At 51.9% G+C, this 17972-nt stretch overlaps 4 protein-coding genes and 1 non-coding gene across 5 annotated transcripts; 3 read left to right on the top strand and 2 right to left on the bottom strand.

The window, feature by feature from the left end:
• The first annotated feature begins 62 nt into the window (after positions 1-62).
• Positions 63-134, top strand: LOZ57_000379. The gene has a single exon. It is a non-coding gene; the product is annotated as a tRNA-Ala (tRNA).
• Positions 135-1448: 1314 nt separating this feature from the next.
• On the bottom strand, positions 1449-1911 carry LOZ57_000378 (uncharacterized protein; the record flags this gene model as incomplete). Its single annotated transcript, XM_049249483.1, is given in 2 exon segments — positions 1449-1888; positions 1908-1911. The coding sequence occupies 2 exon segments, from the start codon at positions 1909-1911 to the stop codon at positions 1449-1451; spliced, it is 444 nt and encodes a 147-aa protein (XP_049111677.1).
• Positions 1912-2104: 193 nt separating this feature from the next.
• Positions 2105-3303, top strand: LOZ57_000377 (uncharacterized protein; the record flags this gene model as incomplete). The annotated part of the gene is made up of 3 exons (XM_049249482.1): positions 2105-2828; positions 2888-2955; positions 3013-3303. The coding sequence occupies 3 exons, from the start codon at positions 2105-2107 to the stop codon at positions 3301-3303; spliced, it is 1083 nt and encodes a 360-aa protein (XP_049111676.1).
• A 393-nt stretch (positions 3304-3696) lies between these two features.
• On the bottom strand, positions 3697-4557 carry LOZ57_000376 (uncharacterized protein; the record flags this gene model as incomplete). Its single annotated transcript, XM_049249481.1, has 1 exon — positions 3697-4557. One exon carries the CDS (start codon positions 4555-4557, stop codon positions 3697-3699), a length of 861 nt encoding a protein of 286 aa, XP_049111675.1.
• An 8130-nt stretch (positions 4558-12687) lies between these two features.
• CUP9 (homeodomain super) lies at positions 12688-13780 on the top strand (the record flags this gene model as incomplete). Its single annotated transcript, XM_049249480.1, has 3 exons — positions 12688-12750; positions 12809-13570; positions 13634-13780. 3 exons carry the CDS (start codon positions 12688-12690, stop codon positions 13778-13780), a joined length of 972 nt encoding a protein of 323 aa, XP_049111674.1.
• Between the last annotated feature and the right edge of the window lie 4192 nt (positions 13781-17972).

Genomic DNA, 17972 nt, shown 5'->3' with positions numbered 1-17972 from the left:
AACAAATATATTCCGACTTTTAGAGTCCTTCTATGTTCCGCATGATCTATCGATACCATTCAGGGCTGTTGGTTTAGTGGTATAATACCCCCTTAGCATGGGGGTGGTCCGGAGTTCGATTCTCCGACAGTCCAAGTTTCTTTTTGCCGTTTATCCATTTTTATCCAACCTCTGGTGACATTGCCCCTGCACAAAGAAGGTTGGGGAAACCTTCTAGATAGACTTATACTTGCTTTGTTGATCCAAAGCCTGTACTCGGAGTATAATTTTTTTTCCCAACCAAGGAATGGTAATCCTGTCATCTACTCGAGTTGGGGTTCAACGTTGACGGTTCCCTGATATTTTTATGTTGCCCTCTCTGCCGATGTCATAAACATTGTAAAACTTGTTAGAAGAGGGGTATTCTTTCTTTTACTGGCTAATAATAATTGCAGGATTCGCGGTTGGTTTCCAATCCATTGATACTTCAATGAGATGCGCCTGATTGGCCAATGGCTATCGGGCCGGTGAAATTCCGCTTAATCGCTTACCTAATCTCTTTACAGGGTAATGACGTCAGGGCAAAGCTGTGCCACAGCCCCGCCGAGCCACACGTCATTTCGGCACGATGGCTGTGCTTTAGCGCGTGAATGCTCAAGGCTCAGGATATTAAGCATAGACAGCTGCCTGCCCGCCTTGCCCGTGCTCCGTGTTTTTTTCGCTTCTTATCAACAACCGTCATTTATCTGTCTCTCTCCAGTTCTTTAACTTCCAAATTAGAGACTAAAAAATGGGTGTAAGTTGCTTCTCAGATGTCCCTCAACCCTCAGAACCACCCCCGCCATCACCCCGCCTCAATCCACTCCTGCTTCTCAAGCCTCTTGCTGCTCCGTTCCCAACAGCGCACGGTGCTAACCAGTAGATTCTTCTTTGACGGTCAATAGCTTGCTTCGAAACTTGCTGCCGCCGGTGGCGCTCCGCCTGCCACGTACCCGGGAGGCCCGCCGCCGCCGCAGCAGCAACAGCAGCCGCAGCATGGAGGCCAGCAACAAAAACCGGCATATGTAAGTCAAAATTGCACTGCTTACGCGTTCGATAGAGGAATTGGAATCTTCGAGCCCGTTTAGGCGATTTAGCATTTCTTTTAGGGGACTAACCACTGTTTTCCAGCCGGGACAGCAGCAATATCAGGCGTACCCAGGCAATGCTCCCGCAGCCGCCCAAGGCCCACCATCAGTAAGCAAATCACGTTTTCCTGCCCACTTCACCCCACCGTCATCAGAAACTGCTTGCCTGTTTTCGCAACGTCGTTCCATCTACCGTCGCGCAACTTGCATCGCTCTTTTCTTTGCCCGGCTTGTCGTGTTTGCCAATTGTTTTCCCTGATCTGGTTTTTGTGTTTCACTGCTGCTCGGGGCCCCTCCATTCCACCCGACAGTTACCCTTTCAATCACTCGCCAAGTCGATCATTATGAGTGCTCCATTTGGCCAACGGTATCACGGACAGCCGCATCCGAACGCAGGTCAACCCCCCTATCCGCCGGCGGGTCATCAGCAGCAACCTCCGTCTCAGTATCAAGGCCAGTACGGCCGCCCTGCTGTTCCTCCAACACCCCCGCCAAGTACTCCGTTCCAGGGTCAGCCTGGTCAGACTCAAGGTTATCAGCAACCCCAATACCAACAAGGCTATCAACAGCAACCATATGGTCAATCACAGGCGCCTTATGGTCAACAACAGCAACAGCAACCACCTTATGGTCAACAGCAGCAGCAACAACCACCATATGGACAGCCACAACAATATGGAGGCCCGCCCCAGCAGAATCCCTACGGTCAACCCTATCAGCAGCAACAGCAGCAGCCCTATTACGTTGGTTCCATTTTCTGAATTTTTGTTCCCAAAACTTCGCTGTATAGACATTTCTAACCCATCTTTAATTTTTAGGGACAGCAACAACCTCCCCAGGGCCAGTATCCGCCGCAAGGCGGTCCCGGCTACCCACCGCAGGCGCAAGGTTATCCTCCTCAGGGAGGTCAAGGCTATCCGCAGCACAACCCCCCATACCCCAATGCACCCCAATATGGCGGTCCACCACCTCAAGCTTCCCAGGCACCCAGCCCGCAAATGCTTGCCGCCTATAAGCAGTCGCTCCTAGCTACGATCAATGAGAAAGGGTTACAAAACATGTATCCGCCCAATTCACCCGCTCTTGACCAGATCGTGGGCAGAATAACTACCCAGATTGACCAGCTTTGTACCGCATGGCGTGTACCCCGCGAGGTTGGGCAAGATATTGTCAAGCTGGCCCTCTTTGATGTTATCTTGTACATCGATGACAGTGGCTCCATGCAATTTGAAGAGAACGGAGAACGTATCAAGGACCTTAAGCTTATTCTCTCTCGTGTTGCTTACGCTGCGGCTTTGTTCGACGACGACGGCATCCAAGTCCGTTTCATGAACTCTACAGAGCAGGGTGATGGCATTCGCAGCGAGGCGCAGGTTGAAGCTCTTGTTCAACGCGTCCAGTTCAAGGGTTTGACCCCAATGGGTACTAGCTTGAGAAACAAAGTCCTGGAGCCTTTGGTTGTTGGACCTGCCCGCGCTGGCCAGCTCAAGAAGCCAGTTCTCATTATTACCATCACTGATGGACAGCCCGCTGGAGAGCCGCAAGGTGCTGTGTTTGATGCTATCCGGTACGCAAGTTCTGAATTGCAAAACAACACTCGCTATGGCCGCGGTGCTGTGTCCTTCCAGTTCGCTCAAGTTGGAAATGATCTCAAAGCTCGGGAATTCCTTTCTAAGCTGGATGAAGAGCCTGGAATTGGGGAGTTGGTCGACTGTACTTCAAGTATGTATCCCCGTACCTGCTTCATCATGAAGTCTTCCTTTTGCTGATCAAAAAAATAGATTTCGAAGTCGAACAGGATGAGATGTCTCGCGCAAACCCACCTGTTGACTTGACACCAGACCTTTGGGTAAGCACATGATCTACTTACCCCTTCACCTCCTCAGATTTCTAATATCTATCACAGTTGGCAAAAATGATCCTCGGTGCTATCGACTCCTCATATGATACCAGAGATGAGAAGGGTGGTTCTCGCCCCAACCCTCCTCCCCAGCCTGGATACGGAGGTCCTCCACCTCAAGGACAATATGGTGCTCCTCCTCAAGGTCAGGGTCAGGGTCAATATGGCGGCGGTCCTCCCCAACAGCAAGGCTACCCTCAATATCCCCAACAAGGCGGGTATGGTCAACCTCCTCAGCAGGGAGGCTATCCGCCTCAGGGAGGCTATGGCGGTCCACCTCCACCTCAAAGATACTAGAATTGTGGTTTAAAATCCCGAAATCTCCGCTATTTGTTATGTGAATTCTTGTAATTCTCGGCTTCTATGTTCATGACTGTCATGTTTTCAACTTTTCTGATTTAACGACCTGGTTTATGAATGTGTGTGGTGATGAATTCTTTATCCGATATGCTTGTAATGTTATCATGTTTCTATAAACTAAAGTAAAATTGTTAAGATAAGCTAGCAATGTAAATGGCAAGATGCATACTATAGGTGACCTTTTTTAGATATAGATGGCACAAACTATCAACACTACACAGTTATACATAATACATATATATTTGTCTATCTAAACTATCAACAGGTCTAAGGTGCTACAGAGTCGAGATTGCTCTCTTACTTAACAATATATACAATGTAGGTGTTTGTTTAACCTCGAAGTATCCTACGCCAAACTTCCCGAGCTACGTTGAAAGTGCTAGCTACCGATATCAGATCACCTTGGATGACATTCTCCTGCATCCAAGATTCACCGGCAGATTTGGAGGGAAAGAGACCGATATTCGGACACCAATCACTGCACAGCGAGGCAGCAGTAGACGTATTTACAAGAAATAGCATGGCGCCGTCAATTTCGCGAGCCCGCCCATCTTCGAAACTGAGCTGGATCATCTCATTTGTTCCTGGAACACATGCTGTCCCGGAACCGGAGGCATCGAGAGCGCCAAAGATGCCAATAATATCCAATGGGCACCAAGTCCAGAGTTTTTGACCCTTGAGGGTAATTTGGTGCTTGGTTGGCGTAGTACTCAGACCAGCGGCGGCCGCAATATGGCCGTCAGAATCTAGCTTCAAGAAGCCGGCATTTCGCATGGATGCTATGCGTTGCAGGGCAGTTTGCTCGTCTAGCTTCGTTGATGTGCAGATGTCTGAGATGCTAACGCGGCGCCCAGTGGCAAGAATCGCTTGGAATGCGTTGGCAAGAATCAGTTTCTCATGCGGATCGTGACAGTCTAAGATGGGTATGACACGGAGCGCGGCGATGATTTCTTCCGGCTTCGGAAGATCAAGCCGACAAGAGATCTGTCTGATCGACGTCGTTCGACCTGTGACATCGAAGTCGTTGATTAGAAGCGTGGGGGAGCTGTAGTCCCCGATCGTGGTTTCAACGGCCGTTTGGATATGTGTCTGGGTCAGACATTGATCGACAAGATCTTGCACCCTTGGGACCAACGGACAGTCTGGAACTGCGAGGATCCGAACCCGCAAAGGCTGTTGTTTTTGGATCATTATTATTGCTATTATTGTTGCCGTCAAGGAGCTGAACACCCAGCAAGGGGCGTGAGGATTCGCCGTGGAGTGGTAGCGATGCCTCCTGCGACAGGTCTGATGCCCCTCCGCGTGTTTCGGCCCGAAGGGAGTGAGTGGGTCACATGAACACGCGTCATTCCTTGCTCAACATCGCCTTCTCGACCGTCTCGCGGAAGACCTGTCAACAACGGGCGCACCGCAGGCTTGAGCGAAGCGTCACACCAGCTCTGGCGTGCTACAATTGAGCTTGAACTGGGATCTGCACGGCCTGGAGTATCCCTTTTTTTGTGATGGAGTCAAGAATTCAATTAGCGCTGTCGTCCAGCTCCATCGCCGGCCAAGGTCCCTCGGACACCCCTGCCAGACATAACGTGGCAAACGCCTGTCATCACCAGCAACGTGGAGGCGGACGGACTTCTCATTTCCAACTACGGAGCATATCCAGAATCCAAGCCGAATACGAGGCCACCAACGAACTCCATGAAACTTCTCCCAAGCGCATCGCCGCCGGAGAAAAGGGAAACGGCGAACCAAAAACCCACAAAAGGAGCAAGGTTTGCCTCGATTCTGGTCCCGGTCGCTGCCTTGAAGTGGCTGAGCTCCTGCGGCCGCCAACATGGCCTAAATGAACCCGCGGCAATCCCTTAGATTAGGCAAAAATGCGGAGACCTGCATAAGCCCCTACCAATTTTCCGGCAACATCTGCGGCGGTGGTAGTGGTGGATTGCGACTGAAAAGCCCATGGAGACATCGCGGAGCAGATGGGCCTGATTCTAAAACCGGTAAAACAATGAAACGGTGTCAAAGTTTGTTTGACCAGAAGCCTGCCTCTTGGAAAGACGCTATAGATAGTCATCGGCCGCGCAATGGCTGTTCTGCACAGCGCTAGCCATTATTGAACGAGACTTGTGCACGGTACTCTTCATACATTCATGCAGAGTGCAGATAGGGATGTATACTAATGCGTCCTGGGTACGGAGTGCATCGCGCGGGATGTAACTCCATGCCGAGAAGAACGGTGGGGTGGAGCAAAGGAGCACCCCAAACTGAGGATAATAAAATAATAATAACTAGTAGTAGTTAGCTCCTAAGCATTAGAGCTGCATCCCGCAAGTGATCCGGCCCACTGGAATGAAACGTCCGTGCAGCGCATGGCGACAATCAAAACACGATCCTTCTTGTCGCGCCGGAATCCGTTTGCGGAGCCGTTTGCCAGATCCCATGAGCTTTCTGCCCAGTCAAGGACCATTTCAGCAGTGGGCCCCAGGCCCAATAAAAATTTTATATTTGTGCGAGGAAATTATCAATAATAACATGTTCGTTATTATTTTTTCCGATATTCTGGAAATCTCCCAGAAGGTCTGCAGCCAAGGATACCCCATGATATGAAAAATCCCCAAGCTCCAGTCCAGCCCGTCTTGCGTTGTACCCCTATGCCAGACGGGTTTTATTAAGCGGGAAGAATAGCCTGCGACGAAATCCTGCGTAATAGATGCGCGTTCTCGGACCTCTGCCTGTACCAACACCATGTGTTGGTGCAGCGCGGTGAGAAATCTCAAGAGAAGCTAATCCTTTCACACAAATAGGTTAGAACTGTGAAGCATGTATACATGAAACGCGTCTTGCGCCCGCGAATTGGATGATTGTATTGATGTTCGTCCGATGTCACACGGGTTTCTTTGCTCGATTCAGCGATGATATTCGGTCGCAGGTTTCGCCTCCCCCAAGTTTCTTTGCAAAGTCAAAATAACTCGTGGCTGCACGGAGTCCGCGAGACACGTGCGTCGAAAATTACGTGGCTCATATGGATAGAACTACGACTCAACTTTGCCCAAGCTTCGAGGAGGAATGTGCATCGTGCCTGAGCTTCTTTCGACAAATAATAATTCTGTTTGACGACGACCGAGATGGGGCCCGAAGTGGCCGTGTGGGTTCGCGCTTGAGGTGGGCGGGAAGAAAGGAGCGCTATAGACAAGCGCGATACTGGGTCCAACGGTGCGAATCGGCGTCTGTGGTGCAGCAGCTAACTAGTAGTTAGACGCTATGCTAGTTAGTTAGTGAACTACTTAACCGGAGCGGCCAAGCTGAGGTCCGAAAAGTTCCCCATACTCTTCGATTCTGGACCAGACATAGGGTGAACACTCGCTAACCCACGGGATGAATAGTATGATATATACTTCCGTGATCCTCCAGGTGCGCTCCGCATCGACTAGTTGGGCACTAATTGTTCAATTGGAAGAAGGGATAGCACGTTACGACTGACGTGTAAAAGCTGAGGCTGCGCGATGCATCCTTCACTCTGCCAGCTCAGAGCCTCGATGTTCGGCGGTTTCGGCTGACCCTTGGCCAGCATCCTTCCTATTGGCTTTCTCGTAAAGGAGGTTAATTGATATTGATATAGGAGGATGGTGGAGTGATAAGCTTCGAAGTACTCCGTAGGGAGTCATGAGGCGACAAAAAAACAGATGTAAGAGTGCGGGAGGGTCTTCCTCCAAGCGTCGCTCTTGGATGCAATAATGGCTAGCTTTGTCTCTGCCAGATATAGTCAAGGACGAATCGGCTTTTGCCTGGTTCGAGATCAATCATATGCTCGTTGCCCAGGAATTGAGAGACAAGACTTGCATTTGTTGTCAGAAAGCGAAGGTCCGTGTCCCTTCTCCGCCCGTGTGTTGCAGCCTATCAAGGCCCTGGTGAATCATATCAATTCAGTTTTCTGCTTTACAAGTTTCACCAATAATTATGGAGTACTACCAGATAACCGTTCTGAAATTGCAGACTCTGGTTGCGTTAGTGGCAGATCATATGTCCATCAAAATGGTCGCCTGCAACGGCGATCTCAGATACTGCCCTGGGCCGTGTCAAGGATTGATAGCAAGATGACCATGGTCAACAAGTGGTCTCCTTGAAGATTCTCTAGCATGTATGCATATCTTGAGTCTTGCATGACCCTTCTAGTGCCGAGAGGCTCCAAGGCCATGAACCCTGCACGGCCAAAGGGGTCCGACGCCGAGAGGCGGGAACGCAAACATTCCTTCAGGGGGAACCAAACCCCAGCCTGTCGACAACTCCTGTTTAATACGTCACTGGGCGTTTTGTTCAGCTCATACTCTTCACGCAGACTCGCACATATGTGGGATGCGTGGTGGAAAAAAGCACAGATAGGATGGATCCCTGAAGATCATGGGGCCGTGACCCCCTCCGAAGGTGGCGGAGTTGTTTTGGCACAGCACAGCTTGTCGGCGAGCAAATCCTTCAATGTTCTGATCAGCATTCGGCAAGTTTTGACCCGAAAGTAAAGAATGCGACAGTCAAACACGTCTGAAGAGTCTGTACGGAGTAAACGAATAATAATTTAACAACGGAATGCTACAGCAAGCGGCAGATGTGTGAGGGTCCGTCATGTGAGTTCTGTCGCCAGACCCTTGGCTGAGCTATGGACTGTGATTGTACGGGTAAAGCGGACGGATCATTCCATCGTGCAGGCTTGGCAGGATTGACAGAAGTACTTGTGGCTAGTCGACCGCTTGGTCCGGCTGCGGAACTTGAAACTAAGAGGAGCAGGGTATAGATGACATCGAACTTCAGGGATAGTAGGTGGTGGAAGGGGGGAGGAAAAAAACAAGGCAATATACTTCCTATCGTGCATGATCGGGAAGTACCCGATACGATATCTGCTCAGGTGCACCCGGGTTTTTTCACCGGCGCCGAGAAACAATGAAAAATGATTCGATAAAAAAAAAGGAAAAATGTGGGATATGGTGGCTAGATCTGCAGAGAGTGTTCCGTAGGGAGTCCCTCGCTCTCTGGCTTCGACAGGTTCTCGCTCAAACGCCGCAGGATCGGACCACCCACACACAGCCCTTATTGAGCGGGATTTCCTTGTAGTGTAGTAGTAGATACTGAGCAAGAAGCATCGAGGCGAAGCAACTAACGGCAGCGAGAAGGTAAGAATACGAGACCTTGGCGAAGATGTGAGCCACTCTAAAGGCCAAAGAAAAGAAAAGCAAAGAGCAGAGCTAAAAAGGGGCAATCAAACGATAGCGACCATGACTCTTTTTTTTTTTCGCGCGGCGGCGAACATCCCGGCCGCAGGAAGGGACCAGACAGACCGCGCGCGAGAGTTGAAGTTTAGGAGGGGACGGCCCGCGATTTGCAAAGGCTTGCTTGAGGGATTATTATTAAGGGAAAAAACAAATAAAATAAAATCATGCTCCGCTAGGTTCGCGCGAGGAGGACGAACGAGGATCGCGGCCGAACGAACGAACACATGCTATTTTGCCTGACCTTGCGGCCCGGCAGGCGGATATTTGAGAAAACTGACGATTTTTTTTTCCTTTCTCCTTATCTCCCAGGCTAGAAAAATCTAGTTTTCTTGTTCATAGAAATTGCCGATGGAAGAGCCGCTAAGATGTGGATGGAGACTTGCGTTGAGTTTATCTGAACTAGAACTGGTGGCCAGAATCAGTAAATGCTGAAATTTTTAGGTCCTTTTTTTGTCCTTTCGACACGGCCGTATCATCAGTTCTTCTGCCGGTCGAGAGAGGGCGAAGAAATTTATTACTTTTCGCCTCCCACCTGAACAGTTTCACTGTGGTCCCACTTTGGAGAGGAGCCCAAATATTTTATTGTGGTGGTCAAACATACACGCACACACGTAGCCATGCACGCACACACGAGCACACCCTGCGCCCACAAAAGAGCAAGCTTTTCCCTGTCTGTAGTGGTCATCTGGTGCCCCGACCCCACGGTTCAGAGTCGAAGGAGCTGCATATGGGAGGGGCGCGGTGCGGGCGCGACGTGGGACAGCTGCTTTCCTGGGAAAAAAAGGAAAAGAAAAAAAAAGACGCTGTCAGTTTTGCATGATGATAAGACACCGGAAAGCATATATAATGGGCCTCCCCTCCTCCTGTTGTTGTTGTTGCTGCTGTGCTGGCATACTACCCCTCCCCTTGCACAGAGTATCGGCCGGAGGGCATTTATTTTGACGGGCTGGGAGGGGGACCCAAACGCGGTTCCTAAGATTAGAAACAAGCAAATGAAAAAAAAGGGCCGACGCAACCTTCCAAATAATAATAATAACGAGCTTCCTCAACGGGAGGAAAGGGGGAGGGGAAAGTAAATTGCGGGAAGGTCGGAGGACCAATTGACCAAAGCAAAAAAAAAATAGAAAATAAGGGACTCCTTGGCTGGACAGACGGGACGGGAACACCCTTGTTATAAGAAAACAGAGCGCGAGAGTTATAGTCGTAGAAAGTCGTCTTTTCTTTGCGAGAAACACCCCCGGTTGGTCGCCAGGCATTATTACAGTAGCTAGCCAGGTAGTGTAGTTAGGCGTTAAAAAGTTATACGGGAAATAAGACCAGGAGCAAGGCCAGGGGGGTGCAACACGGCGCCGTTCCAACGCATGTCATCGCGTCAGCCCTATTTAGCTCGAGCTTACGCCGGCTGTCTCGGTGCGGTCTTGACGGGACGGGGGTAGAATAATGATTTTATTTTATTTTTCATTTTGCGTTTGATTTGCTAAAGAGGCGAGAATTTGACTTTTTATTGTAGTTTCCTTCTTCCCGTCCTTTTTGTCTTCCGTCCTTTTTTTCTTTTGCCATCCCTTTCTCCGGGTTATTTTATTATTTATGCTGCGTATTATATTTATTCATGAGGGGCGCGCGGGCAAATTGGGAAAAGGGTCGCATGCTAGAAACCACCGCGTCTCAAGCTCCGGCCGAAGGAGCCAGACCCCGGCGGCCCACGCTAAGTGGAGGAAAAAAATAATAATGGATGGATATAAAAAGAAAGTGTCAAGTGGAGACACCGCAGAATCGGAGAGAGAACGAGAGAAAAGAGAGAGAGAGAGAGAGGACTCCGTCGTAGTAGTAGTAGCTAGTTAGTTAGTTAGAGAGAGGCTAGGAGCCGGCCACGTTGTTTCAGTTCGACGGACGGTTGTGAAGGAGACCGGTTTGGGGTTCGACACACACTAGGCGGTGGTGAGTTGGGATCTGACAGCCATCATCCCTCCCGCGGAGCCCTGCTAGTGAGTTAGTTAGCTAGCCGGCATTTAGTGGTGCACTCCAGCGGTTGTATGCGACCGCGATCTAACAGCGGTTGCGGACTTGGCTTCCTCGTGGCCTAAAAAAAAAGTAATCGCAGGACAGTGGGCTGATCCACTGCGGCTTGCTGGCTAGCCAACTAGCGAGTGTTTAGTGAGAGCGTTAACGTGCGCGAGCAGACAGAAGACTGACACACGACGGCGACGATCGGGGGCGCGCGTCGGGGCCAAATAGCCGAGACGGGCAAACAAGAGACAACACGCTAAGCAGCTAGGCGGGGGCGGATGACGCCGACATCCAGGCCGTTTGCATAAAGGAAAGCTGAAGCGGCGAAATGAGAGGGGGGTTCGTTATGGCGGAGTCGGCGTGTGTGCTCAAGGCGGAGCGCGCGGTGTGTGCTGAGCAAGGATGAGGTAATATATGGCGGCGTGAAACTGGCGGTGCTGGCGGGCGCAGGGGGGCACGGCCGGGGCGCGGCGTGGCAGCAGCAGCCGTCGGGGTAGGGCTGCAGCTGCGGGTGGCCTGCCGCATCGCGAGCTAGCGAGGGCGGTATTACTATTCACCGTGTTAGCTAGGTAGCTGCTGTGGCCACGGCCCGGCTGGTATCGGGGGCTGGACGGGCGCCGTCGCGACGGGGAGGGTGGTGCGGCTCGCGGACTGGAGGCTGGAGTCTGGCGAAAATACGCGCCGGGGGAGTGTTTGGCTGGTGTTTCCTGCGGGCTGTCAGGGTCTCCAACGGGGAGAGGCAGGCTGTTTGAGCGGTGTCTCAAGTTGTGGTCAGGATACGGTTTGAGGCGCCCCGGGGGGTGTCGGAGGAGGTGAGGAGGAGGGGAGGGAGGGAGGTTGAAGGCGACGGCGACAGAAGAAGGCCAGGTCACTGGACACAGGTCACTGGACGCGAGTCACTGGACCAGCCCGCATCGCCGTCGCGACTTCATCTCTCCGCCGCCCATCCACGCTGCTACGGAGTAAGTACAACCACACACTACTCACTCTCTGACACCGCCCGCGTTCAGATCTGTTTTGAAACAGCGCATCGCTAAACTCAAATGCGGCCTCGGCTGGCGCTCTCGCTGGCGCAACCTACGCTCGCCCGTTGCCGCGAACCCAAGCTTCCTAGGCACGCCCATCCCCATCCACCCATCCTGACCTCGCGACTAACTAAACCACCCAGCTAGTGAACTAACTAACTAACTCGCACACTGTCGAACTTACCGGTAAACCTAGCGGCCAGCTAGTCAGCTCCCCAACTTAGCTCATCACTCTGCCTGGCTGTCTCACGCCCGCATGGCAGCGCCACCGCGCACATCACTTGTCTGTAATCCGCCGCAGCCAGCGTCGGATCGCTCTCCTGTCACCCTCAACCTTATCCCATCGCGCTCCACTCCCTCCATGATCGTCGCCCGCCGCTGAGGGCGAGACGCCCGTGGCCCATGCGCCCGCCGCCCGGCGCGGTTTAAAAAATATGCCCTCCGACATGCCCGGCACCCCCTCGACCGATCTATGTCTTTCCCTCCCTTCGCTCCCCTCCATACCTCTCGCTCCCTGGCCCTCTCTTCCCTTTCCGCTGCCCCGTTGCTTGACTTCGCCTTTCCCTGATCTGCTCCTCTCCCCCCTTGGCACGCCCCAGACGGCCGCCCACACTCTCTCGCGTTTAGATCTGGCCTGGTTGACGTCCTTGTCAGTGAGAGCTGGTGCGCCGTCACCTCCCGTCTGTTGAATGGCTACCACTGTCTTCCCGCGCCCATCTTCTCGCTGACCGGTGGAACGTCCAAGTCGTCATTGTCAACGTCGCCTCCGGTCCGTCTCGTGCTCGCTCGTTCTTGCTTTACACACAAACTCACCCTTTCTTTCTCTCTCTAAACTTCTTGCATACTTTCTCTTTACCACTCTTCTTCTTCTTTAACTTCTTTCCTCTTGCCTCTCGCTTGCTCTGGTTCCTGGTCCGCTCGTGTGTCCCGAGATATAGTTCCGTATATATATATCTTGCTCTCCTTTCCTGCCAGTCCTTCTGGCAGCTTCCCTTATGCCCCGCCAACCTTCGCCGGCTGAGCGATCAAGAAATATGGCAGTGTCGTTCTCTGGTCATGCCTCTGGGCATACCCCAAAGTTGCCCTCTTTTCGAGAGGTGAATATACCCCTTACTCGGGTGCTCTCTCTCATCACTAACGCTCCTGCCCGTCTAGCTGCTCCCTGACTATCTACATGACGAAATCGATTCCGCTTCATACAACCCGCACTCAGGCTCCCAACACGGGGGCCGCCTACCTCCCGTCTCCCGCCAGGATATGGCCTCAAAACGGGCCTCCGTCAGCCGTCAGTCGTCTGGCTCGACCTCGCGAGATGTAGACTTTGACCGTCTGCCTTCTCGCCCCAGCAGCTATATCGAAGGACAATCCCGATATCACACCCACCACCTGCCCCAGGAGAACCCTTACTACGACAACAGAGTACCCTTGACCCCGACATCCCGCACACGTGGACTCGACTCTAGCGATCCCAGCAATTATCTACCCCCCCTGCGCAGCTATGAGTCCGTGGCTCCTCCCCTCTCGTCACCCAGCACTCGGCATGATGCCAGGAACTATGCACGAGGGTACGATGCCGAGCGAGTAGGCTACACGCCCTCCCGTTCGAGCACGCTGGCAACCACGGTCGCCGGCTACCCAGCCTACAGCAGCCCCGTCCACGCCTCGTACCCTGGGCACTACGGCAGCGGCGGTGGAGGGGACTACGAGCCGGCGAGCCATCCCGGAGCGTACATGGACGCCAAATCCACCAAGTACGACGACGCCGGCGACGCTAAAAGCAAGAAGCGGCGCGGCAACCTGCCCAAGCCAACGACGGACATCCTGCGGGCCTGGTTCTATGAGCACCTTGATCATCCGTATCCGAGTGAGCAGGATAAACAGATGTTTATGACTCGTACGGGACTGACGATCAGTCAGGTAAGAAAACAAACAATAAAAAAAAGAACCAGTGGTCCCGTGTTCCTAACTTGCGTTTTCTAGATAAGCAATTGGTTCATTAATGCCCGACGTCGACACCTGCCGGCGCTGCGCAACCAGGGCCGCATCTCTGAGTCCGAACGGCCGCGTCCCAGCTCGTCGCTGAGCGAAGACGATCCCGATTATGATACGTCGCCTTCTCGTAGATGAAGAAGATAATAAAAAGAAAAAAAAGTCCTGCATCTTTCCCACCCTCCGACATGCATGCCTTAAACCTTGCTCACCTTTTTTTTTCTTTTTTTTTTTTTTTTTGCTTTTCGACACGCCTTAACTCCCGGGGGGAAAAAACCCATGCCTTGCTTGTTATACGGCGTAGTTTCGGCGCATCGGATGGGGCGATCTTGCGGGTGTCCCCGTGGGCTAGTTACTCTTTTCTTTTTTTTCTTTCTCTCTCTTTTTCCTTTCTTTTTTGCACACCCCCTTTTCCTCGTATTTACATACATACACCATCGTCCTCGTCATCATCGTCATCTATCCTCCGTAGTGCCGGCGGGGGTGACACTTGAGTCGTTATTGGATTTGGGTTAGTGTTTTGTGTTCTGGTAAGGCGTCTTGGCACATTAGTAGGTAGTTTACTATAGCATCAATGCATCATTCTATTTCTGATATATACAATTTATTCTTCTAAGTTCTTGCCGCTTTTTCATTAACCCAACTTACTCGAGTACATCCTTTCATTTCATCTTTTTAAATTTTGTCCTTGACTTGATTGTAATACTGGATTGGCATAAGTCAGGTGGTACGGAGTATAGTTACTCCGTACCTCGTAATTGAAATGCTGACATAAGCATGGGCGACGCCAACAACACACTCCAGAGATGTGGGGGCTATCTGATTGACACATTCGTTGAAAACTAAATATCACATACCAGCCTGCAACTTGGCACAAGTCGTGGGAGACCATACGTTGATGCAAAGCGTGGACTACACCAGTGTTGTTTGACGGTAACCACCCCCCAAAAACAAGTCCTCCAATGTAGCGAGTGGCCTTTGGAAAGCCGCCGGGGAGCTTGTCCAGCCCTCCCCGTGTCCCACAGGATTTGCGTACGGAATATACTTTTTTTTTGCTCTTTGGTAATTTTGGAATTTCATCAGAAACTCGCATTCTAGCAACAGAATCCGGCCTGCCGCCTGCTGTCATCAGTTCTCTGGATGGGTTGCTTCTTCAACAAAAGGCCCAAAGTACACACAGTTTGTGACATGTGGAACTACAGGTGTATTTTTGCCGAACTTTATGGGGAATATCAACCGCTGCTTCCTGGACTTCAAGGCAGGACTTACTGGGAGTCCGTTGCCGAAACAATTGAAAGGCCACTATCATCAGCTTCAGAAAGAGCCGGACGGATTACAGAGAGGCTGAAAACATAAAACATGCTCTGAAAGCTCCTTTTAGGCCATCATGGATGCATATTGCATTACAATACAGCAATTACCTCCTGTGTATCAGCTTTTTTGGACCATTCCATCGATTTTGAAGACTGATGTCAATATGTGCCAAGAAAAACCACAAGCAATAACAGGATGGCCAATTTGCTGCTTGTTAGGTCCTGGACGAAATACTGGAAAAAAGGGGCGCCACTATTTTGCACTCAAATGCCACAGTGTATGTAGCTCAGGGCTTTTGTTGAGATCCGGACTTACTCCGTACTCCATATACTCTCTCCTTTCGGCTCTTTACAGGTTTTCAAACACACAAGGAGCGCTTTTTTTCAGTTTGGAAACATTATACGTCTCTACGGAGTTCTTGTTTTTTTATCCCCTCAGAATCTTTTTATTTTTGGCCTGCTTGCAAGTCTGTGTCACGTCGGGGCTGGCTTCAAACTACTATTGCTGCTACCAGAAAATAGACTGGGAAATTGGAAGGAGGGTCGACAGGACCGGGCGGGCGATGTGTGTGTGTGTGTGTGTGTGGGCCATGGGCCACAGAATTCGTTTGAAACTGGATTTCTGTGTGCGCCTGGCTGGCTTGCCCTTTCTCTATCCCGTCTTTTTTCTCTTCTTGCTGTCAAGTTCGGGACCGTCTGGATGAGGGATTATTCCTCTCCCTCCGCCCCACAGGTTTTCGGCGTGCTATAGCGTGTGTCGTCTCTTGAGCCTTTTTTATCCATCATCCTTTCTCCCCCATGTGGCTTTTTGTTTGCCGGTTTTGGGGCGGTGGGCGCCCGGTTAGTTAGGAAGAGTAGTTGCGATTGTTTTATTTTTATTTTATTTTTTTTGTTTTTGACGCCATCTGGCACTGACAGCTTTACACTTCAGCTTTTTTACACATATTTTACTTTTTAATCTTCTCCAGCGGGGTCAGGGTTGCTGTTGTTGTTGCATACCTTCGTGGATGAGCGCTAAAATCACACCAAAAAAAGTAGATGTATCGCATTTTCAATCTTGCTCGTCTTCCTTGCTCCACCAAGAATAATAGTATGGTCTGGGGCGGCTATAGCTCCGTCGGCCACGCCCCGACGTCGGCGGACCGCCATGTGGCCTCCATTCTCTCGATCAGCAGCCATTTCGATAGCCTTATTTCTTTTCTTTTCTTGTCATTCGTCCTCTTTTTTCCCCTGTACGGAGTGCATACAACGATCTCGCCAAGCCGCCGGCGTGCAGAGCAGCACAGCAGAAATTCTAGCTCCAGCCAACCAGTATTATTCTTCGGCTGGACGTGTATACTATTCTCCTGGCGATGCTCTTTTGCTCTTGCTTCACCCCGCCAAGCTGCCCAGAGCCGGAACGCAAAAGAACACGCCAATATCTTGCTCCCGGCGCAAGGCTTGAAGGCCAAGTGTGACACAACGAGATTGGACTCGCAGAAATTGCCCGCCCGGGTAGTTATTTGAAATTGTTGGCCACAGCTTGCACGCGTAACGCGGAGGGAATTTGGAGAGATGGGTCAGGAAGGATGACGATGCCGATGACGCCCGTTTCACCGCCGGTGCTTTGTTGCCTGGCTGGGCTGCCTGGGTAGAAGATGAAGTCCTTTTCCCCGGGCCCAATCTATTCTGGGTGAGCCTTTAATTCCCGGGCGATCGCAAGACAGTCGTCCATTTTGAATTTCGCGGTTCCAGGGGACGTCCAGATTGTACCATGGAACGCCGCTGATAAGTTAGTCTTCTCCCCCGTACACGCAGCAAAGGCCCGTGGAACCGGTGAATCAACCACAGATGCCCTTCCCTGGTAACGAGAGCCGTGCAAATCAACGGCCAGCAATCCCCCGAAGGCCCGGATCGCAAGCTTTCTCGCGGAAACTCTCGTGCAGGCGGCGTGTCACTCGCTCACTCCCGCACTCTCGCACAACTCGATTCGCCATCTGCTTGGAGAGGCCACTCAGCCAAACTACACGGCCAAATGGGGCGTGTTGCGTGCGGGTGCGAGGAGTGTGTTTTCTGGGCTTTTCTTCCTCCAGCCGAATCCAGGCAAGTGTCGTGTGTCGAAGCTCTGCTGCAAAACACTGGCGGAGAACCTGTCTCCGCCGCCGTCTCGGGTCTGTAACAGACCCGATCTCCGTTGCGTCTGCAGTTTTGCCCATTTTCTTCATGCAGAAGAGACGAAGAAGAGGACGGCCATAGGCTTCACGCATGTTTCGCGCGGGCTCTCTTTCTTTTTCTATTTTTGGACTGCATGGCTTTGCTCTGTGTCTCAGTCCGCGCTGCAGACATACATAAAACTCAGGACGCCGGGCTGACAAGCCCAGCCCAGCCCGCTGGCGCCAGGTAGTCTTGCGGAGCGGCGTGCCGAGTCGTGAACTACCGTAGCGCCTGTGTGAGGTTGCTCGACGCCGATTCTCAGAGGCTTCAGGCTGGCATCCGCGTCCAGTGCAAGGTCCCGGAGCAGCACAGCCCGTGCGCAGTCAAGTCTGCCCGTCTCTCTACACCGCCATCCCGCAGGCTCTGGCTGGGCCAGGCCGTTCTCTGCGTGTGGCTTGTCTCTGAAGGTGGAACGCAGCTGCCTGTTCCCGTGGCAGGCGGGCCTGAGCTCCCAACGATCTCTCGATGCGCCAAGTGCCCGTTCAAGGACAGCTGCGTTTTCACATACTAGCACCCCCGGCTAGGGGTAGACGCGGGCGCCTGTAGCTCTGGGCCTGAACTTCCCCAGCAGGTCTGGAACTTGGTCTGAGGGTGGTGGCAGACAATCCCACCCGCGCACGGAACATTAACTAGTTTGCGTTGCGAGGATGAGGGAGGCGTGTCTCTCGCTATGACCGCCTGAGATCGCCCAGATATGCTGCCGCAAGGGCTCGTTTGTCTTTTCTCACCCACCCCCCTGGGCATACTTGTGATTTGGCGAGGATTCCCTTGGGTCTGGTATCTGACGCGGCCTACATTCTTGTTTGCTCTACGCTGGGGGCAGC

The sequence above is a fragment of the Ophidiomyces ophidiicola genome (assembly GCF_022830035.1).
Source record: "Ophidiomyces ophidiicola strain CBS 122913 chromosome Unknown scaffold_1, whole genome shotgun sequence".
Taxonomy (NCBI): Eukaryota; Fungi; Ascomycota; class Eurotiomycetes; order Onygenales; family Onygenaceae; genus Ophidiomyces; species Ophidiomyces ophidiicola.
Note: the sequence above shows the minus strand (reverse complement) of the source record. Positions and strands in the feature narration are given on the sequence as shown.